The sequence below is a fragment of the Diadema setosum genome, chromosome 1 (genome assembly GCF_964275005.1).
Source record: "Diadema setosum chromosome 1, eeDiaSeto1, whole genome shotgun sequence".
Lineage (NCBI taxonomy): Eukaryota > Metazoa > Echinodermata > Echinoidea > Diadematoida > Diadematidae > Diadema > Diadema setosum.
This window is the reverse complement of record NC_092685.1, coordinates 15,607,198-15,627,981: the sequence shown is the minus strand read 5'-3', so window position 1 is coordinate 15,627,981 and position 20,784 is coordinate 15,607,198. Positions and strand designations below refer to the sequence as shown.

The 20,784-nt window shown below is 38.2% G+C and overlaps 2 protein-coding genes across 2 annotated transcripts; one reads left to right on the top strand and one right to left on the bottom strand.

Moving 5' to 3' along the window:
• Positions 1-256: 256 nt before the first annotated feature.
• On the bottom strand, positions 257-7,941 carry LOC140227409 (protein dpy-30 homolog). Its single transcript, XM_072307819.1, has 4 exons — positions 7,913-7,941; positions 5,103-5,155; positions 2,466-2,668; positions 257-982 (listed from the first exon to the last, which is right to left on the bottom strand). Exons 1-4 carry the CDS (start codon positions 7,920-7,922, stop codon positions 913-915), a joined length of 336 nt encoding a protein of 111 aa, XP_072163920.1. The 5' UTR covers positions 7,923-7,941; the 3' UTR covers positions 257-912.
• Positions 7,942-8,209: 268 nt separating this feature from the next.
• On the top strand, positions 8,210-14,708 carry LOC140227419 (SUMO-activating enzyme subunit 1-like). Its single transcript, XM_072307826.1, has 7 exons — positions 8,210-8,349; positions 9,430-9,601; positions 10,057-10,313; positions 10,921-11,117; positions 11,822-11,966; positions 12,504-12,573; positions 14,048-14,708. Exons 1-7 carry the CDS (start codon positions 8,267-8,269, stop codon positions 14,138-14,140), a joined length of 1,017 nt encoding a protein of 338 aa, XP_072163927.1. The 5' UTR covers positions 8,210-8,266; the 3' UTR covers positions 14,141-14,708.
• The last annotated feature ends 6,076 nt before the right edge of the window (positions 14,709-20,784 follow it).

Below are 20,784 nucleotides of genomic sequence, written 5' to 3'. Positions count from 1 at the left end.
AGTTATGGACAACATGCTTGTGTTTTAAAACTGACTAGGTCTACATTTAATGCAAACACATCAATGCTAATATGAAAGCACTGGATATCACTTTGGTAAATACACTAATTGCAGCATGATAGCCTCTCTTCACGCAACCAAACTTCAAAGACCATGATAGGTTTTGTGTACACTACATCACCCATACTGCACACAACATAGCAATAAAGGTACATGTGTATAGACAGGAAAGAAGATAAACAAATGAAAATGCATGTTATCATCTATACAGGAAAGCAAATTTAATAAAATCTGATTATCATGTGGAACAGCTACCACATATCTGTATACATCTGTACAAGTAGCGTACGAAGGTAAGTCTTTTTTTTTGGGTATACATCAAAGATGATAATATGATAGTGTGTTTAACCTATCCATAGTCCAGCAAACCGATTACACGTGAAGGTAGCAATGTGAAATAGGACATGACATAATCTCTTGACACTTTCTACACATATAAACTCTTCATAAGTATCTGGATTCGTCTGGAATACATCTTTACACATATATCTCCACTTCAAATTTTACAAAATGTGACACAATAAACATAGTGATCTACAAAAATCTGAAAACAGGAAAATATTTCAACACATGCACAATTAATCACATCAAAAACATGCTCCCTACCTAGATAGTGCTACTGAAAGGTGAAACACAAGACTCCGTCTACACAACATTCGTAATATGTCTGTCCCAAGACTTAATTGAAAATCCTACTTCACGAAGGAGCCATTCAATAATAGAGAGAAATGAAGAAAAACATACAGTCGTGGCATTAAATCCTTTGCTATTCAAGTGCTAATGTGAAAGTATTAAATATTGCTGCATGATCCAGAATCTTCATCCGTCCCGTATCTGCACAAGAGGTCCTGCCTAGCTGTTTTCAAACTGATCTTTGTTCTTCAGGAGGTAGTTTGCTAGGTAGTCAATTGGGTTTGGAGGTCTGTTCACAGAAAAATGACATGAAAAAGAGTATAAATTTTGTATTCTAGGGAATTGACTGTGAAGAAAAGACAAATCCAAGACAGTTTAGGGCACTCCCACAATAAGTCTTTTTATTTCATTATCAAAAGATTTCTTTTAAAAGTAAACAAACAAAAACATGATGAAAATGCATAGGCTGTGTGTACATGTGCATAATTTGTACTAAGGATACAGTGAATTTAAATCATCATTTTGTTATCAGGGGATACAATCAATACAGAATACATGTACAATCACATTTTCTTCAAACTTACGTGAAAACCTATAAATATAAAACCTATAAATATATCTCAGGGGATAGCAATAACAAAGGGGAACAATAGTAATTTGTTAACTTTTTTACCTTTTTTAATTTCTGATAATCATGATAATAATAATAAACATCCAACATTTATTTATATAACGCTTAACCCTAACTAGGCCGGGGGGGGGGGGCCTCCGAGGCCCCCCCCTCGACGTTCCGCGCGATGTAGCGCTAACGCGAAAAGCTATCGCCACGACGTTTCATGACTTTTTTCTTTCAAGTCTCCCGCATCTTTTGACACCAAATTTGCGATGCCCGGGCGTGCGGTTTCGAAGTTGCGCATAAATATGTATGTGCATGTCAGACCAAAAATTGCTCAAAAACGTGAATTTGTGTACAATTTCAATGCAAACTGTGCTTACAGGCAAATTTCACAAAAGCATGATTATTTGGGGGTATTATTGATTAAAATCAATTATTAATATATTTTCTTGTTCGGAACAATGTCGCAAACAAGTTTCATCGAAAAAACAATGAAAAACATAAAGTCGAAAAAACAAAGAAATACATAAGAAATTCAAAAAACAATCAAATACTTAAGAAATTTTTTCTGATGGCACAATTTTTTTCTCTTATATTTGCTCAGGACACTAAAAAGAATATTTACACAAAAAATGTGCCCATTTTGAGCTTTATTTAGTGATTTATACCAAATTGTCTGATTTCATGCATCATCACGCATAAATTAGCATAATTTAGCATAAATGATTATTTTTTTTTAAATTCAACTTCATGATACTTTAGATTACATCATAGGCAATGTGTGTGCCAATTTTCGTCACGAACGCGCGGTCGACGGCCGAGATCTGGAGGGGGGGCCTGGGAGGCCCCCCCCCCCGGCTCTATGATCTTCCTAAATAGCCCGGCCTAGTTAGGGTTAAAACTGACGTCTCTCAGCGCACTCTTATGTTAATCTTATTCAATTTATCAAATTATCATTACTCTTCTATTTTTAAATTAATTTAATTATCTATTGTATTATATTTCTTTTGAAATTTTTCATGTCTTTATTTCTTGCTAATTTTCATTCTTTTATCCTATCTATTTGATGTCTTTTTATTAAGGGGGGGGGGGGGGGATAGCTGGGGAAGGTTCATGCTAGGCATAGATTCAAGATAAGTGGCAGTCTACACTGTACCTCTCCTTAGCCAAGGCTGACATGGCCTGCAGGAGGATGGGGACCACAGTGGTGTCCAAGTAGTTCCTGGTTGTCAGTGACTGGAGGTCGACCTTGGGTCTGCTCTGTTTCTCCACCTCCGCCTTCTCAGTCGCGATTATCTTCTGTACATTCTCTGTCAAGCCATGCTCAGCATGTGGGTTTTCTGCAGCAGCCACGACCGGCTGAAGAAAAAGACAGTCCTTACACATGAGACATGTTTCTCACTTACACATGCATAAGGTGCTCTGCCTCATGAACTTGATTTTAAAGGACAAGTTCACCTTCATAGACATGTGGGTTGAGTGAATGCAGCAACAGTAGAACACATCGGTGAGAGTTTGAGGAAAATCAGACAATCTGTTCAAAAGATATGAATTTTTGAAGTTTCTGCTCAGTCACGGTTGGATGAGAAGACTACTATACCTTGTGATGCCACATATGTACAAAGACATAAAGAAAGAATAAAGAAAATTCAACATATTGTCACTTTTCTCGCATAATAAAAGAATACTCGACTTCTCTCTTTCAGAAGGCGGGGGAATAATATTACCCTTTACATAAGTCAGTAACAATGAAATGTGCACTTTATTCAAAAAGTAAAGTCTTGTGAAATTCTATTTTTATTTTCCTTATATCGTTGTACGCATGTGACATTTTTTTTTCTCGCTCTATCTTTCTCTCTCTCTCTCTCTTTCTTTGCAGTTCTGTTTTGTTAATTGTTCAAATATATATGAAGTTAAAATGAAATGCTGTAAGGGAATATGGGTTATATGGAAGTTTTAAATTTATACATTGTGCATTAACTGTATGTATTTTTAAGTGAGTCAGGTTTTGATGTCGATAGCCATTTAAAGGGACTGTACAGTACTGGTTGAGGTGGGGATTCATGTTTTGAACATTCCTAAGTGAGATAATGAAAAGCCTCTTATGAAATATGAAAGAGCATGTAATTTTAAGAAGGATTCAACGTTTATTTGATGAAAATTGGTTTTCAAATGGCCGAGATATCCCAAAAAGTGCTAATAATAAAATAATATCTCAGCCATTTCAAAACCGATTTTCATCGAATAAATTTTTGATACCCCTTAGAACTGCATGCTCTTTGACATCTCATAGAGTGGTTTCTGAATATTTCGCAAAATGGTAAAAGCTAAATCCTCACCTCGACCAGAACTTTACAAACCCTTTAAAGGTGCATGGTCCCGGTGTTTTAGTCAAATACGTACGCGGGCGCATGGCGCAAGTTTCCTATAGAGACCTATGCTATCGACTCCTCTTTGGCGCTTACGCTTTGGCCCACTTCCCCGAGTCCGAAGAAGTCCGATCCACAGTAGTCAGTGGTCCGATCACAGTTCGGCTCATGATTCGGCTGAGGGGGATGACAGCTTTAGCAAACTTCTTTTGTGATGTCATAACAAGAAGCACATATGCACGCACCCTGTCATTACTACAGACTGCGTGATGCGCAGAGAAGACAACGAAGGCAACGTTACTTAGCAACACGTACGCGCATTACTCTCGATGAAAGCTCAACTTTGCCAATCTTCGTATCAATGCTAGCGGTGATCAGCAGTATCATCAACAGCGCCCTCTACACTACCAGGACTACGCGCCTTTAAGAGCTGACATATACATGCAATGTATTATCTTTTTTTTTTTGCTAGTTTTCTTATGTAGAAAATGACCTCTGATATTTGAATGGAGTAAGAAATATTGGTAGTTACACATATCTTTAATTGACACTTACAAAGAAACAATTGTTTTTTTTTTTTGTTTTTGTCTTTTGTTTTTTATGTATGCCTCTTAATGAAATTTGTATCTTTTACACTGTAAACTGACTGTTTTGGGTGCACCAAGTGGGTTGGGGAGGATGGCCCGAGGGCCCAAGTCATTTAGTTGGCTCTTTCCAGACCCGAGCTGCCCAACCTGGTGCACCTTTACCACTCCAATGTATGGTCTGATTTCGAAAAATGTAATATGATATTTGTGATTGAAAGCCGAATAAATAATAATAATAATAATAATAATAATAATAATAATAATAATAATACTAACAACAATAATAACATCATACACTGTAGTAATCTTCTCATCCAGCAGTGACTGTGCAGATACAATGTATTTTAAAAATTCACAACTTTTGAACGGATTGTCCGATTTTTCTGGAGAATGCATTGCCAATGTTACATATATGTGATGTCTATGTAACCAACATAAGAAAATTAACTTAATGTACAGCAAACTCATGAAAGATTTCTGACTTAAACAGGCATCACTATAGCAGGGGCCAAAGTTCATACTGACACAGCAAAACTTAACCACATTTGTGTTAATTTTCATTGTGAAATAAAAGAGTGGATACCTCTGTTACATGGGCATCATGCATTTTGTTGACCAACCTGATGGACTGATTCAAATGCTCGTGATGAAATATTAAGATAGAAAACCAGGTGTACTAATACTTACATTGCTACACCATGTAAACTAAAAGCCTGCATGAGGAATTAAATAGCAAACAACTAGGGACAGGATAACTGAAAGTAAAACTGAACATCAAACAAATACCTCCTATTTACAGAAGAGAAATCTGTCCAAAGAGCTGACAACAATACTTACAGCAGGTTCTTGAGATAGCACTGGTGTCTCTGCTACTTGAGGAGCTTGCTCTCCTGTACAAAACAAAAACAAAACACATAACATATCAGGCATATACATGTACAGCTGTACAGGTAGTTCACATGATGTTGCATAATATGCAAATTGGGATACATGGAAGGAGATTTGATTTGAAAGAGAGAGAGTAAAAAAAAACCTTTCAAATATGAAGCATAAAAAAGACAGTGAAGACACTAATTACATTGTAAACACTTAATAAGGCAGTCTGAGGATGCAATAAAAACTACACTCATTTGGCTAAGAATTCCTTTACTACCCCCCCCCCCAAAAAAAATACACATTAGCATTATTCAGCATATATAACTAGAGAAGCATTCTGAAGCACAGACCTCCGCCAAGCATTCCATAGAGATCAGTGAAATCTGCCCATATGTAGGCATTGCATGCTAAAAATTGCCCAAATTCACAATATAGAGGCCTTTTGTTACGTCATCAACCTCGCAGTAGAGCACGCACTTCAGTGCGCGTACATGTATGAAAACCTAAAAAAAATGCGCAGCTTGAACTCCTACAATTGTAAGTTCATTGACCCTACCTGCCAAAATATCAAAAATCCTTCATAAAATCCATAAAAGCTTCCAAATCACTACCAAAAGTTAATAACCTGTTCCTTGTGTCATTCTCAATCTTTCCTGCAAGTTTCATCTAAATCTGTTCACAGCTTTTTGAGTTATTTTGCACACGAACAAACAAACGGTAATGAAAACATAACCTCCTCCCCGAGTCCCTATCCCTTGGTGGAGGTAATTAACATTATTAGCATGTTGCCTACTGTCGATGTTCACTATTTGCTATTTAGATCATTCCAGACCATTAGCTGGCAGCTTCTGCTTACTAATACATTGTACTAGCACAAGCGGCTTACACACTGCTGATTGCATCAAGAAGTCAAGCAGGGTCAAGTCTGCTCCTGCAATATTTGATTCATTTACTTCTCTTCTTTCCATTTAAATGTTTGTACTGCTCACCATTACCAAAAGAATGCAGGTAAAGGATTGAGAGAGAGGTGGAAAGTGAGAGAGAGAGAGAGGGAGAGATGGAGAGCCAAGGCAACAGGAATTTTTGTTTTTTGATTTGATATTTAATCTATCTCTATTCTACACCAGTACATAAATCTAACATGATACACATGAGCGGCCCCACATATTACTAGATACAGTGCACTCCCGTTATAACGAACACGGTTATAACGAAATTCCGGTTACAACGAAATAAAATTTAGGGCCGCAACATTATCAACTCTATGTATTTTTATTGTTTATTCATTCGGTTATAACGAAATTTCGTTATCAGGTTATAACGAAAGAAAACTGCCGGTCCCGAGGACTTCGTTATAACGGGAGTCCACTGTACTATACTTGGTAACCCAAGGCAAGGGCCAAGTACATTGTATGGTTGAGGGGTCTAGATATCGCGCACGAAAATTTGAAATGCTCTTATAATAGAAGTTATTCCATAATCGTACCTGAATTTCTCAATGAATATCATGAAAATACAGAAAAATCACCTCCCAGAATCTCCTGATGATACGATGACGGAGTAGTGCGCTGTCGCCGTTTGTATGTCGGACTTAATTTTATGCGTTCACCTTCTCGGGGTATGTAAAGATCGCGCAGCTGCCCTATGTAGTTTCATGCGTGAAAGTGTCTGCCCCTCTCTGCGGCTGAACGTGCTTCGGCTTTCGTAGAATATTATAAACGATCGATCGAACAAAATACGAATTCTATTGGTTACGATCATACGAAAGAGACAAGCGAGACGACACGTCTTGGCTACAACATCCTTAAAAAAGATTTTGAGCTAAGGTAGGTAAATTATAACGTAAAAAATTGGAAATTTAGTGAAAAATTTGTTCCAAAAAATTGGAAATTTAGTGAAAAATTTGTTTGAAATCTAAATTTCTTACCTGCTTCCTTCTCATTTTTAACGGTTGTCAGGTATGTTTATTCCATGGGCGTATCGGCAAATTTTGCGCTTAGTCTTACGCGTATTAATGCTTGCTATACGCAGTTACGCTATGCGCGATCATTACGTCCCTGCGCGAGACCTAGTACCCTTACTATACAACATCCCTCGCATAAAATCCCTGAAGGCTAATGTAATGACTAATGTTTCACACACAGACAGGTCTATGTACGACATGTCTCTCATTCTAATCTGCGCGTCGTTAGATCTAACATAACGGTATTAAACGCAGTCATCAAAAAAGTGCAAATGATTACATAAAGAGCTTGTTATAGGCTAAGGCCTAACTTTTAACGAGTATTAACGCGGTAACGGTTAATTATAACAGTTAGAACTCTAGTCTAGTCTCATCAGTTGTCATCGGCCTTGCCTAACATTAAATAGGGAAGAAGAGGGACCTTCTGGATTTTTGAGATTTTCCTGGGTTACATTCTAGTCATATTTCTACTCTCTATCCATTCGACGCGAGCTCGAGCGAGCGTTTACTCATGACATTGTCATTACTGTATGTAGTCTGTACACTGCAATAGCATACTCGTAATAATGTCCTACAGAAATGTTTGTGAATGGGACTGTCCGCCGCGACCTAGCAACACATAGACCACCGCACAGTGCATCAGCGACGGACAGCTTTAGGCTCTACAAATCCACCTAAAACTCAGTCCTCATATGCTTCAAAGCATGTACACAGAATTGAGATTCAAAATAAACGATTCCAGGTGTTGCAGTATCACAAATCAGGGTGAAACAAGAAAAAAGTTCGATGATATCCCTGCAATATTTACCTTCGGCCATGTTGTCGACGGTAGGCAATAAAGTCAAACGACGCTCGTAGAGGGCAGTATATATATTAACTGCCAGCCCTTGTATGTCCCATGCCCATCGCACGCCGGCGCGCCGGAGCCCGGCCCTCCGGCGGCGAGCCAGCACTGGACCGCTAGCTTCTGCTGAGGCAACATCGTTGGAGCTTTGTTCACATCACATGCATGCCCTTTTACTCATGTGCGGATGCTGCACTGCTCAGTAATTAACAATAAACATCGCCAACAGTGTAACGTTAGTGTTGTTGCGGCACCGTTGTTGCTGCAGTGGTTCCTCTTATTAAGACTGAAAGTGATTCATCTTGTGGAGAAATCAACATGCAAGACCAGCAAATTACTGAAGAGGAAGCAGAACTGTATGATAGACAGATACGGTTGTGGGGACTGGATGCACAAAAACGGTTTGTATGGCACCATTTAATACTAGTCTAGTAATCAATGGCCCAAAGCCAAGCCATTCCGCATTGACAGGTGGCATTCTGAGCTCGCAGGGACACAAATGTACAAAAAACCTAATTTCTAATTCTATATAAATATGAAAATATAATAACGTGATCCAGCAGAGGCTGCAGAGCTATTTTCACGTTTATGTTTAGAATATCTAACGGCTAAAATGTTAGCGAGTGTTTTTTCTTATGTCTGATGAGGACAACTCCTACATTGTAATAGGAATCTATTCAATGTTGAACCAGAGTAAGAGGCAGAGATCAATCTAACTGCGACCAGCCTGAAGTGAAACTGAACAGAAAAATCCGTCTGTCTGGAGGAATTTTTAAAATAATTTTTGACTTTAAAGGCTCTCCTTCAAGGGGATTCCATGAAGCCAGACGAAGTCTCTCCGGAACATATCCCCAACAACAAGATACAGACAGATCTTTTGGTCAAATGTGAAACATACCATCATAGTCTTCATGATGATATCTGATGTGATATGGATGTAGACTATGTGTATATATGATATACAGTGAGTACATGAGGTCGTATTAGTCCTTCATGGCCACTGAGGCGCTAGTGCAGTTTCGTGCATAAACTTAACTACACACAGCCCTGTCACTGTACACAAGTGTCCCGCAAGGCATCTGATTGGGCTAAAATTACAGTAGCGCCGTGGTTGATACCTTGGCCCTTGAGGTCATGAATCTGTTTGTGTGGGGGATTGCATCATGTACAGCTATGTGAATGCCTGGCGACCAGAACTGTCTCGGCCATTGTGAGAGGGAGAGAAAAGAGAATGTTGAACTCAATACTTTACAACTTAGGCACAGCATGCCTTCATTTAATTGCTTTACAATACCATTTTTATGTGGTACGTAAAAATAAAAGTATTTGTAATCCTGATGTAGACTCTACATAGGCCCTACAGTGTTTGCCTATGCCTGATCTAACGCACTGTGATTTTGGCTTATACCGTAGCTACAATTGTTGTTTAGAAATGATGCATGCCCTGCATTGAACACGGGGTTGCTTTTTCTTTGCCATAGCTTGAGGGCCAGCAGCATACTTCTTGTTGGCTTGGGAGGTCTTGGAGCAGAGGTATGCAAGAATGTTGTCCTTGCTGGCGTCAAATCTGTCACACTCATGGATTCTGAGGTTCTATCCAAAAATGATTCCAGCTCACAGTTTCTTGCCTCCAGGGAAGACTGCGGCAAAAATGTAAGATTTTCAAAATTGTTTTTTTTTTTTTTTTGGATATCACTTTTTTACTTCTTTAGAAGGAAAAGAGCTGTTGTTTGTTCATGACTTTGTGGATTATCTGTAATATATCATATTTGCCTTCAATGCCAAAATCGTTTTACATATTGCCTCTTAGCATAATTAGATCTTGTATAAGACTACCGGTACATGTAAATGGCAATACATTTAGTTGATTAGATCTTGTATAAGACTACCGGTACATGTAAATCTTACAATAGAATGCTTTTGATAGGATTTTATTTGTCATTTTATTTACAGCGACATTCTTTCTTGTATTAAAGAGGCCTTTTCTTTCTTTTCTTTTTAAGAGAGAGAAAGCTGTTTTCTTCACTGCATATTTGAAGAAAATTGATGTGAATCAGATAATGTCAATAGATGTGTACATGTATATCCTGTTGAAATTTCATCTGTAGAGGGCGGTTGCCTCCAGACAGAGAGCCCAGAACCTCAATCCCAATGTGGATGTGCAGGTGGAAGTTGGAGACATAACAGAGAAGCCTGAAGAATTCTTCAAACAGTTTGACATTGTGTGCCTGACCTGCTGCAGCCCTACAACCATGATGAGGATCAATGATATGTGCCACAGAAACGACATCAAGTTCTTTGCTGGGGACGTCTATGGCTTCTATGGATTCTCATTTACTGATCTGAACCATCACAGCTTTGTGGAGTAAGTTGATTGTATAAACCAGAGTATTCATTTTTTTTTTCTTTTTTTAATCAGTAAGTCTATTCATTCATATACCTCAGAATTCTTCTCAGTGGGTAATGTTGGAAATTAAGTGTTTTATCGATGTTTTAGTGTACCAGTGTATAAATGTACATGGACTGTTAGTATATATGCCTACACATCTATGATAAAAATAAGTTTGTTTGTTTTTTTTTCAATGTGCAGATGAATCACTCAGAAAGCTGGCTTTCCCCTCTCGCAGAATTTAGTTGTGTATAGTCTTTCTTCCAGCTGTTCCATGCTTTTAACTACAAGACAGGAGTGAACATTTCTTGCTTGTCTTTTTTTCCCCAAGCTAATTGCACACTAGTGCAGTGATTAGCTGTACTGTAAAGGCTAGCAGAGGAAAATATTGTAAATGGATGGGCATTAGTGCACTTACATCAAATCGCAAAAACAACATTTCACAAAAATGTCTGTGATCTCATTGAATGAAAATATCTGTACAAGAAAATAAATGCTTTTACAGTTGTCCAATATTAGACTTGAACTTCATGATATTATGAATGATAATTTCTTTTCTTTTCTTCTTTTCTTATGTTCCCAGAGAGAAAGTCAAAAAAGTGAAGGGAAGCAGTGCCACAGATAGCCAGGCAAAGAAACTCAAGGCTGACCCAACAGAAACAGTGTTTGTCAAGAAAACCATGACATTCCATCGCCTAAAGGAGGCTTTTGAGAAGGACTGGTCAGGTCTGTCTGAGAAGCAACTCAAGAGGGCACCCTACATTTTCTTCATTTTGAGAGGTGGGTGCACTGTGTTCATAAGTAAAAAGCTCATTTCTGTGTGTACCAGTGCATGGTATTCAATGCCTTTCTGACATATCAAAATGAAATGGAGTATTAATTGCTACAGTATTAATGTCAGGACAGTGTTATTGTTATGTTGTATTTCAGTCTTCTGGAAACAAAATAATGATATTATATTTTTTCCTTAAAAATCAGAATTGTTTGACTCTTCACTCATCTAACACTCATGTGTGTGATGCTGAATGTAATTTTAGGGCAATTAATCTCACAATCTGCCCAGTGCAAGTGAATAGCAAGTTATATGCTACTGTTACATTCTGCCTTGGGTTTGGATTGCCACTGGAAAATTGCAAACTCATAACATGATGAAGGGAGCATCTCAAATTTGACCTCTCTGCTGATGCATGGCAAGAAAATTAGAGTTTCTATACTTTTTATTGAATTTGTTCATGTGGCTTATCAAATAGTAAAGGTTATCTGTATAGTCAGCATTTGAAGTTTACACATTAATATGACATTGCGTTTCATAGCAGTGTTAACACATTCACAATATATCATTTTAGCACCTAGAGTGTAGTAACTATTACAGATAAACTTGCAGGAATATGTGTATGTAGTTTAGTCTGAAATTTGCTACTGTTAGGTCGATTTCATAATGACAGACATAATAAGACGATAACTAATTCATTCTTGGATTACAGCCCTTTTCATGTTTCACAGCAAGTTTGGGCGAAAGCTGCAGCCAGTGAGTGCAGAAAACGACAGAACTGAATTGCAGCGATTGCATAACGAGGCCTTCAATGAGATGGGACTGAAGAGCGATGTAATAACCACTGATTACACTGAGTAAGATGACATGGTTTACTCGACCTCATTGACAACCTAAGAAATAATATGGGCTCCGACACCCTGTGGGGCAGAAGCATTGAAAAAAAAAGAAAGATAATAAGAACCATTTACTTGAAGTGCATTCCTAAATGGTGATCTGACTGCTGTCACTATGAGATGTATGATAACTGTCATATAAGATATATGATAACTTTGTATGTATTTTCAAACAAAGAAGAAATGTTTCTCCAATCTTGGATTGTGAATTAAACCATATTGACAAAGGAGCAATTTGTCAAATTATGTAGTTGTTCTGGGTTCACATAGTGCTGAGTTTTGACATGTGAGTAACTCTTCCGTTGCTGTAAATTTTCCCTTAGTAGCAAAAATAAAGAAGAATTATTTCTTCTGTCATGGAGTGCGGAATTCTTTTGGTATTGAAAAATTAGCAGTTTCTTAAGTTACTTTATGTTTTGTTTGTTGTCTTACCACGTAATGGTACTTTTAGCTTGTGAGTAACTTTTTTTTTTTTTGCAATAAATCTTGCCTCGACAGATACTGTACTGGAGAGTTAGGGCCCACTTGTGCCATCGTGGGTGGGATCATTGGGCAAGAAATGATCAAGGTAAGGTCTGAAGGACTCCTACTGTTATCCATTCTTACTTTGCTAGAAAACATGTAGACTTTTCTATGACATTTTACCAGATACACTGGTGATTTCAAGTTCGGTGCTAGTGCTAGTGCTAGTGCTATCTCAGCACTAGCACCGGCGATAAAACCGAACTTGAAATCACGTCGGTGTTGGGAGTTGACCTCAAAATTATGACGTATTTCCGGTTGTTGATGCTGGGCTCGGTGTTGAATGTCGTCTGCTGAACCAAGCTCCGCCGTCTGTGTTAGCGATTTATGTGCTTTTTCCCCATTGACTAACACTAACCCCTAGGGATTATCATTTTCTTCATTTCAAGTTCGGTGCTGGTGTTAGCGTTGCCGTGCGAGACTCGTATTCACTTCCATAAGAGATACACGTTTTACATGCAAAGTCTATGCTATTGCAATGGTCGCCCACGTAAAAACACGAACACTACAGACATGGCCATAGAAATCTGAGCCTGGGAGCAAAATAAAGATAATTGTGTTTTAAAGAAGGGGTGAAATTTGTGGCATTTTAATCAGTCTTCCTCGTTACGCGTCTAAAACTAAGCAGTTTTGGCTAAATCTTTTTATATTTGACTTTAACTATGCGCCATCACTTTTTTCGTCGCGCAATTCCCGCGGAGATCGCGGTGCTGTGAATCCACACCTAGTGCTGGTGATCGATAATTTTGATCGGTATCGCCTCGTTAATCTGACCGTCAGTGTTGGAGGTCGATTTAAGGCTGTTATTTGGGGGCTAGCACTAGCACTAGCACCGAAGTTGAAATCACCCACTGTAAATCTGAAGTCTGTCATGTGTAATGATTATTGCTTGTGTACCCAACTATATCATGTATTCTGCTATTATTTGAATGAGGTATGTTTACTTTACCTTCATTTTTTTTTAATGGCTATTATTCCTTAAATCTTTGCACGATGATTGGGTGCATATTTTGTTCCAAACTCCAAACATTTTTCTCATATGTGACCGTCCATCTCAAAACCAGCAAAAACTTGAAGATAAGGGTTCTCTGTAATGGACCAAAATATGTCATCTGGGTGAACCGACTCATATTTTTAAATTTTTTCTTACCTGAGAGAGTAATCATTTCTCTACCTTCTGTCAAAATTTGACAGCTTAAAACAAAATAGAGATCAAGATAGCAGTTTTTCTGAATCATACCTTTTCAGACAGGTGCTGCTTTCACTGCAAAATAAAACAATGACTTCAATGACTTTTTTATGGGTTTGGATAGTCCAATATGTTGTACATCATTTTAAAGCTTAGAGCCCACTCTTTCAAACTATGTAGAAAAGTGGAAATTAATTTTGTCCTACTTTTTGTTGGTTTTGAGCTGGGTGGTCACTTGTGGTAAATGAGTACATGTAATGGACATTTGTGACAATGATAATTTATGCTGTGTTCTTTTTTTGATTATTTGTCGTGCTTTTTTTTTTTCCAGGCTGCATCAGGAAGGGATGCACCGCTGAATAATTTCTTCCTCTATGATGGAGTTGAGAGTGTTGGGATGGTGGACTCAATCACAGCTGCTTGACCATGTGATGGTGTCCTTAGAACTGTGGAAAACAATTTTGGATGTGAAGAGGCCCATGGAAAGAGTTGACGACAAGAGCTGACGATACACTGTAGTTGGCAGAAATTTCTGTGAAAGAGATGAGCTGTGCTGCTCATGTTTTTGCTTGCCATGAACTGTAATAGCTCTTTGGTTTTGTGTGTGTAGCTTCCTGCACAGAGAATTACTCAGCAAACACAAAATGATGTTGTGGTGGAGGATGAAATAAGAATAGAAACTGAGCCTGTTAATATGAATGCATGAAAAGAAGAAAAAACAAAAAGGATGCAGATTCCATGTCATTTTGACCTCTATTGCACCCTGCCAGTGAGTTGGCTGACTAATTGCAATATCCAGGTTGTCTCTAAACTATTAAATATTGGTAACTTTGTAGTTCTGAACAATCCAAGCTCAATTTGTGTACAAAATAGACCAAAAATCATTTCTTGCATGGGAAAAGGAATTGCAATCTTGATGGAACTTTCCTTGTTTTTATTTTGTTTTGTTTTTCTATTTTCCAATTAATGTTAATGAACTGGATTTAATCAACATGTACAATGTACTTGCAAATACCGATAAGGCTACACCTTGTACTTTGGATATCACATTTACATATGAAATGTATGAAACAGGTGTCTGTCTGGCACTACGGACATCCTATGAATAAGTTTGTGATGTATGCAACCGTGGGCTTTATTTGAGTGCACAGTTTTCCGTGGTGTTAAAATGAGCACACAAATTCATGAAAAAGGCACTCTTGAAGCTTAAGCACAATAAAAAGAGAAATCTTAAGCTTGAGGAATATTCTGAGTGTAGAACTGCATTCTATCCCGCCTCCCTCAGCTTTGGAAGGAGGCATATTATGTGTAGGGTGCACTTATGATGAACAGGGTTTATATCAACATTTTGTTAAAGCGAAGTAAAAATACAGTGCACTCCCGTTACAACGAACACGGTTATAACGAAATTTCGTTATAACGAAGTAAATCTTCTGGTCCCAAAATTATCACCATTAAAGTCTATGGTAGAAAATTCGCTTATAACGAACACGGTTATAGCGAAATTTCCGTTATAACGAAGTCTTTTTCCGAGCGCCACCAACAAAGAAAAACAAAAGAAATGTGCTCCGTTATAACGAAATGCGAATTGCTTTCGAAAATACGTAGCGGAACAAGCATTTATAGCGTCTCTGCATGGGTGAACACTTCACACCACTGTGTGTTTGCTCCTTGTGTCACACACAGTTTCTGAGGGGAACTAGCGTTTATTATTGTAATACAGTTATCCCATCACATTTCACATAGCTTTCCAGTGTATGATGAGTATTCAGCAAACATACTATGATATATTATATACGTGGTTCCTTGTTTTCGTTATATCTTTTATTAATTTTGTTCGGTTATAACGAAATTTCGTTATAACGAAAGAAAACTGCCGGTCCCGAGCATTTCGTTATAACGGGAGTGCACTGTATGAGTCCTAAAGTTATCATCATTGAAGTCTATGGAACAACATCTGCTTGTATAACAAGTACGTATATAGCGAAATTTTTGTTATAACGAAGTCATTTCCAAATGCCGTTGACAAAGAAAAAGAAAAGAAATGTGCTTTGTCATAATGAAATACGGATCGCTTACAAAAATACATAGCAGGACAAACGTTTACAGAGGGTCTCTGTATGGGCGAACACTTCACATTTCAGTGTTCAGTGTTGGCTTCCCACATGTGTCATGCACCATTTCTGAGAACATGTGTCATGCACCATTTCTGAGAACTTGCCATATTATGTAGTTTAATGACCGCAGGAATAAACTTCTGTTGTGTAGCGGTGGATCAGTAGGAATGATTTGGAATTCTGAAGTTTAAGACCACTTGCAGCAGATTTACACCAGCATAAAGTTTGTTCCAACTTCAGGTCGAACTGCATGGGTGTATGCAAGGGGGGGTCGGGAGGGTCGTACGACCCCCCCAAATTTTCAAAAGGTCCACTTTTTGTAAAAGACATTTTTGTTTTTTGAGGACTTTTTACTCTATATAGGCCTACAACAGGGAAAAAAAGTGACCGGTGTTCCAGCAAATTGTCAAAAATCTCGTAAATTTCGTAACTTAGTTTTAATATGCCATAATTTACCTTATTTCTAAGCCGCACTGCCATGCTGAAAAAGTCACTTTTGTATGCACCAAATGGCCCCATTTTAAGATATAAAATTCAAAAACTCCCTACCGTGGGAGGGGGGACACCCCCCTCCCACACCCTCCCCCCGCTCAGTCGCTCCGCTTCCTCACAAAGGTAAAGGTCCAAAAATTTTAATTACGACCCCCCCAGAAAAAATCCTGGATACACCCCTGAACTGTAGATTAGTGCAAAAAGGTGTTTGGGAAAACTTAACCCTAACTAGGCCGGGCTATTTAGGAAGATCATAGAGCCGGGGGGGGGGGGGGGGGGGGCCTCCCAGGCCCCCCCTCCAGATCTCGGGCCGTCGACCGCGCGATCGCGACGAAAATTGGCACACGCATTGCCTATGATGTAGTCTAAAGTACCATGAAGTTAAATTTAAAAAAAAATTATCATTTATGCTAAATTATGCTAATTTAGGCGTGATGATGCATGAAATCAGACAATTTGGTATAAATCACTAAATAAAGCTCAAAATGGGCACATTTTTTGTGTAAATATTATATTTAGTGTCCTGAGCAAATATAAGAGAAAAAATTGTGCCATCAGAAAAAATTTCTTAAGTATTTTATTGTTTTTTGAATTTCTTATGTATTTCTTTGTTTTTTCGACTTTATGTTTTTCATTGTTTTTTCGATGAAACTTGTTTGCGACATTGTTCCGAACAAGAAAATATATTAATAATTGATTTTAATCAGTAAAACCCCCAAATAATCATGCTTTTGTGAAATTTGCCTGTAAGCACAGTTTGCATTGAAATTGTACACAAATTCACGTTTTTGAGCAATTTTTGGTCTGACATGCACATACATATTTATGCGCAACTTCGAAACCGCGCGCCCGGACATCGCAAATTTGGTGTCAAAAGATGCGGGAGACTTGAAAGAAAAAAGTCATGAAACGTCGCGGCGATAGCTTTTCGCGTTAGCGATACACCGCGCGGAACGTCGAGGGGGGGGGCCTTGGAGGCCCCCCCCGCGGCCTAGTTAGGGTTAAAAATGCTGCCTTTCAAAATGTTTGAACATTGAATTTTTGTTAAGAAGTAAGGAAAATAAGAGAACAAGAAAAACTTAATGAATTTTAGACTTGGTAGTTGTCACCTAAATCAAATTTTGCACTTTTTCTGTTCTCAGGTCTATGACGTTATTGTAGGGTTACTTGATGAGTCATATGATCTGTATGTTGTATATGTTTGTGTACATATTCTTTTTTTATTTGATCATCTCTCAAATCCACTGCGCAACAGCTGTGCATGAGTTGTCTGTCAGCATACCTTACAATGTAAATGTACACTCTACGTACATGATGATGGATTTCCTAATAAAGTCATCATTTTATACCAAGCATTCCATCTTGAGTTTTGTTTTTGCTTTTATACCCCGCCACACGTAGTGTGAAGGGGGTATAGGAATCGCGGTGGTGTTGGTCGGGCGGTCGGTTGATCGGTTGGTTGATCGGTTGGTTGGTCGGTCTGTTGCAAAATCTTGTGTCGCGAACTCCTTCTACACTTTTGAAGCAATTTAAATGAAACTTTGGGTAAATGATGATATTGAGGTATAGATGTGCAAGACATGTTTTTTGTGTTTGCCATGGTAACCATAATTTCACCAAAACCTTGTGGATTGAATAACTTCCTTAGTATTCAAGCAATCAATTTCAAAATTGGTATCTATGATGACCTATAGGTGTAGTTATGCAAGACACTCTTTGTGCTTGTACTTGACAAAGCATGGTAACCACATGTTTTCTTTGAAATCTTGTGGAGTGAACAACTTCCACAGTTTTGAAGCAATTGAAATCAAATTTGGTACTCATTATGGCCTTGAGGCATAGATGTGGAACACATAATTTTTGTGTTTGTCGGACAAAGCATTGCCATGGTAACCATAATTTTACCAAAGCCTTGTAGATTGAATAACTTCCACATCAAGCAATTAAGGTCAAATTTAGTATGTATCATGGTCTAGAAGTGTAGTTATGCAAGACACCAATGTGTTAATGCATTGTATAAGAAAAATGTGTTGCCATGGTAACCACTCATTTTTGTATCGAAATAAACCATTCAAGCTATACGAAGGTCAAATTTGGTGTGTATGATGGTCTTTAAGTGTAGTTATGCAAAATGTCCCTTGTGTTTGTATCAGACAATGCATTGCCATGGTAATCACACTTTTACCCAAACCTTGTGGAACTCGGTGTCAACTCTGTAATTGCATGTACAGTAAACTAAAATTATTCTGTTTCCAATTCGACAAGTGCACAAACTTGGTATTAACGTCATTGCCCTCATGACATCACATACTATAAAGCAACACTAGGGGCGGGGGTATTAATCACCTTCAGTGATATTCTAGTTTTAATTGCAGTAGTTTGTGGTTGTTGAAGGTCATTGGCTCTGAGAAATTGTAACATGATTTTTTTTTTTTTGCTGTTGCTGGAAGTACACATATGTGACTAGAAACTGATATTCACTCGAATAACATGTTTGATAGGGATTGCTTTATACATTTCTAAAATCTTTTAACCCTAAAAAGACTGGGCTATTTTGGTAGCTCGAAAGACTGCGGGGGCCTAAAGGGCCCCCCTTAAGATCTCGGCCGTGGATCTCGCGACTGCCACGGAAATTTGCACAATGGTAGTGTGCGATGTAATCTACAAGATCGTATATTCAAATTTTACAAAATAGTCTTCTTTTATTTTATTTTGATTAATTATGCTAATTTATGCGAGAAATCAAGACTCTTTGATCTAAATCAGTAAATAAAGCTCCAAAAGTGCTCATTTTTGGTCTAATTATTCTTAGTGGCATTCTTAGCAAATGTACTTGAAAAAAAATTCGGTATCAAAATTAATTTCTTATCTATTTTATTGTTTTATGAATTTCTTATGTATTTCTTTGTTTTTTCGACCTTTTGTTTTTGTTGGTTTTTTTTACAAAATTTGTGGCAGACACTTTTTGAAGCATAACACTGCTAAAACAAATTAATTTTAGCCATTGAGAGTAAAAATAAGCATATTTATATGAGCCATGAGAAAAAACTCAATTTGCATTGACTTTGTACACAAAATCACATTTTTGAGCCATTTTCGGCCTCACGTGCATGTACAAAGAGTTATGTAACTTCAGAACCGTACCCCCGGGTGTCACAAATTTGGTGTCAAAATGTGCGGGGAAACTCAAAAGAAAAAAGTCATAGAGCATCGCGGCGAGAGCATTGCGTGTTGCAGAGTAATCGCGCGAAATGTCGAGGGGGGGGGGGCTTTTAGGCCCCCCCCCCCAGTCTTTTTAGGGTTAACTAAAGAACGAGGTCTGGATAAGTAGTTTGAGGAAGTCTATAGACTTCAAAACTTGACTAGAAATAATTTTTGTATTGGACTTCTTCATTACTGGGTAAAATCACAAAGTTACATATATACAATGTACTGCTAATGTCCAATTAAGATGCCATAATTGTCTGTGTTTAAGAACTGTCACAATTGCAGGGGCGGCGCAGCCGTGGGGGCCGTGGGGGCCTGGGCCCCCACACTTTTTGTGCACCATACAAAGGAATACATAAGGTGCCATCACTTTGGGCCCCCACACTTTTTTCAACCCGGAAGTACGTAAGAGGCACTACAATGGGAGGGGAGAGAATGAGCTGAGGACTTTTTTTTTTTTTTTTTGCTTGTCAGCTGAAGAAACCCGGAAGTGGACGGGTAGAGATGAGCTGAGGACCTTTTTTATGCCTCCGCTGGAGGCATTATGTTTTCGGGTTGTCCGTCCGTCCGTCCGTCCTTCCGTCCTTCCGTCCGTCCGTAATGAATTTTGTGGACAAGGTAACTATCGAAACCTGTTGAGGTATCCTAATGAAACTTGGCATGTATGTGTATTAGGGGGTGAAGTTGTGCCTATCAACTTTTGGGTGCACATGTTCAAGGTCAAAGGTCAAAAAGGTCAAGGTCAAACACATACAATTTCACTATTTCCACCATATCTATTGAATGCCTGAAGATATTTTCTTGAAACTTAGTGTATACATGTTTTACCCAATTAAGATTCTCTGGTGAAAGTTTGGGTCATGAGGTCAAAGGTCAAAGGTCAAAAGGTCAGGGTCAAATACATAAAATTTCACTATTTCCACCATATCTATTGAATGCCTGAAGCCGGATTTTCTTGAAACTTAGTGTATACATGTATTACCCAATTAAGATTCTCTGGTGAAAGTTTGGGTCATGAGGTCAAAGGTCAAAGGTCAAAAGGTCAAATAAAAATATTAAAACTTCTTTTTTTTGCTCCGTACCTTGGAAAATTGTTCAAGGTATCTTCATGGAACATAGTATATACATGTACATGTACTGACTTGAAGTGATTATCTAGAGAATGTAGGGTTCATGGGGTCAAAGGTCAGGGGTCAAAGGTCAAGTGCAAGACTTCAAAATTTTACTATTACCCTCATATTTATGCAATGCC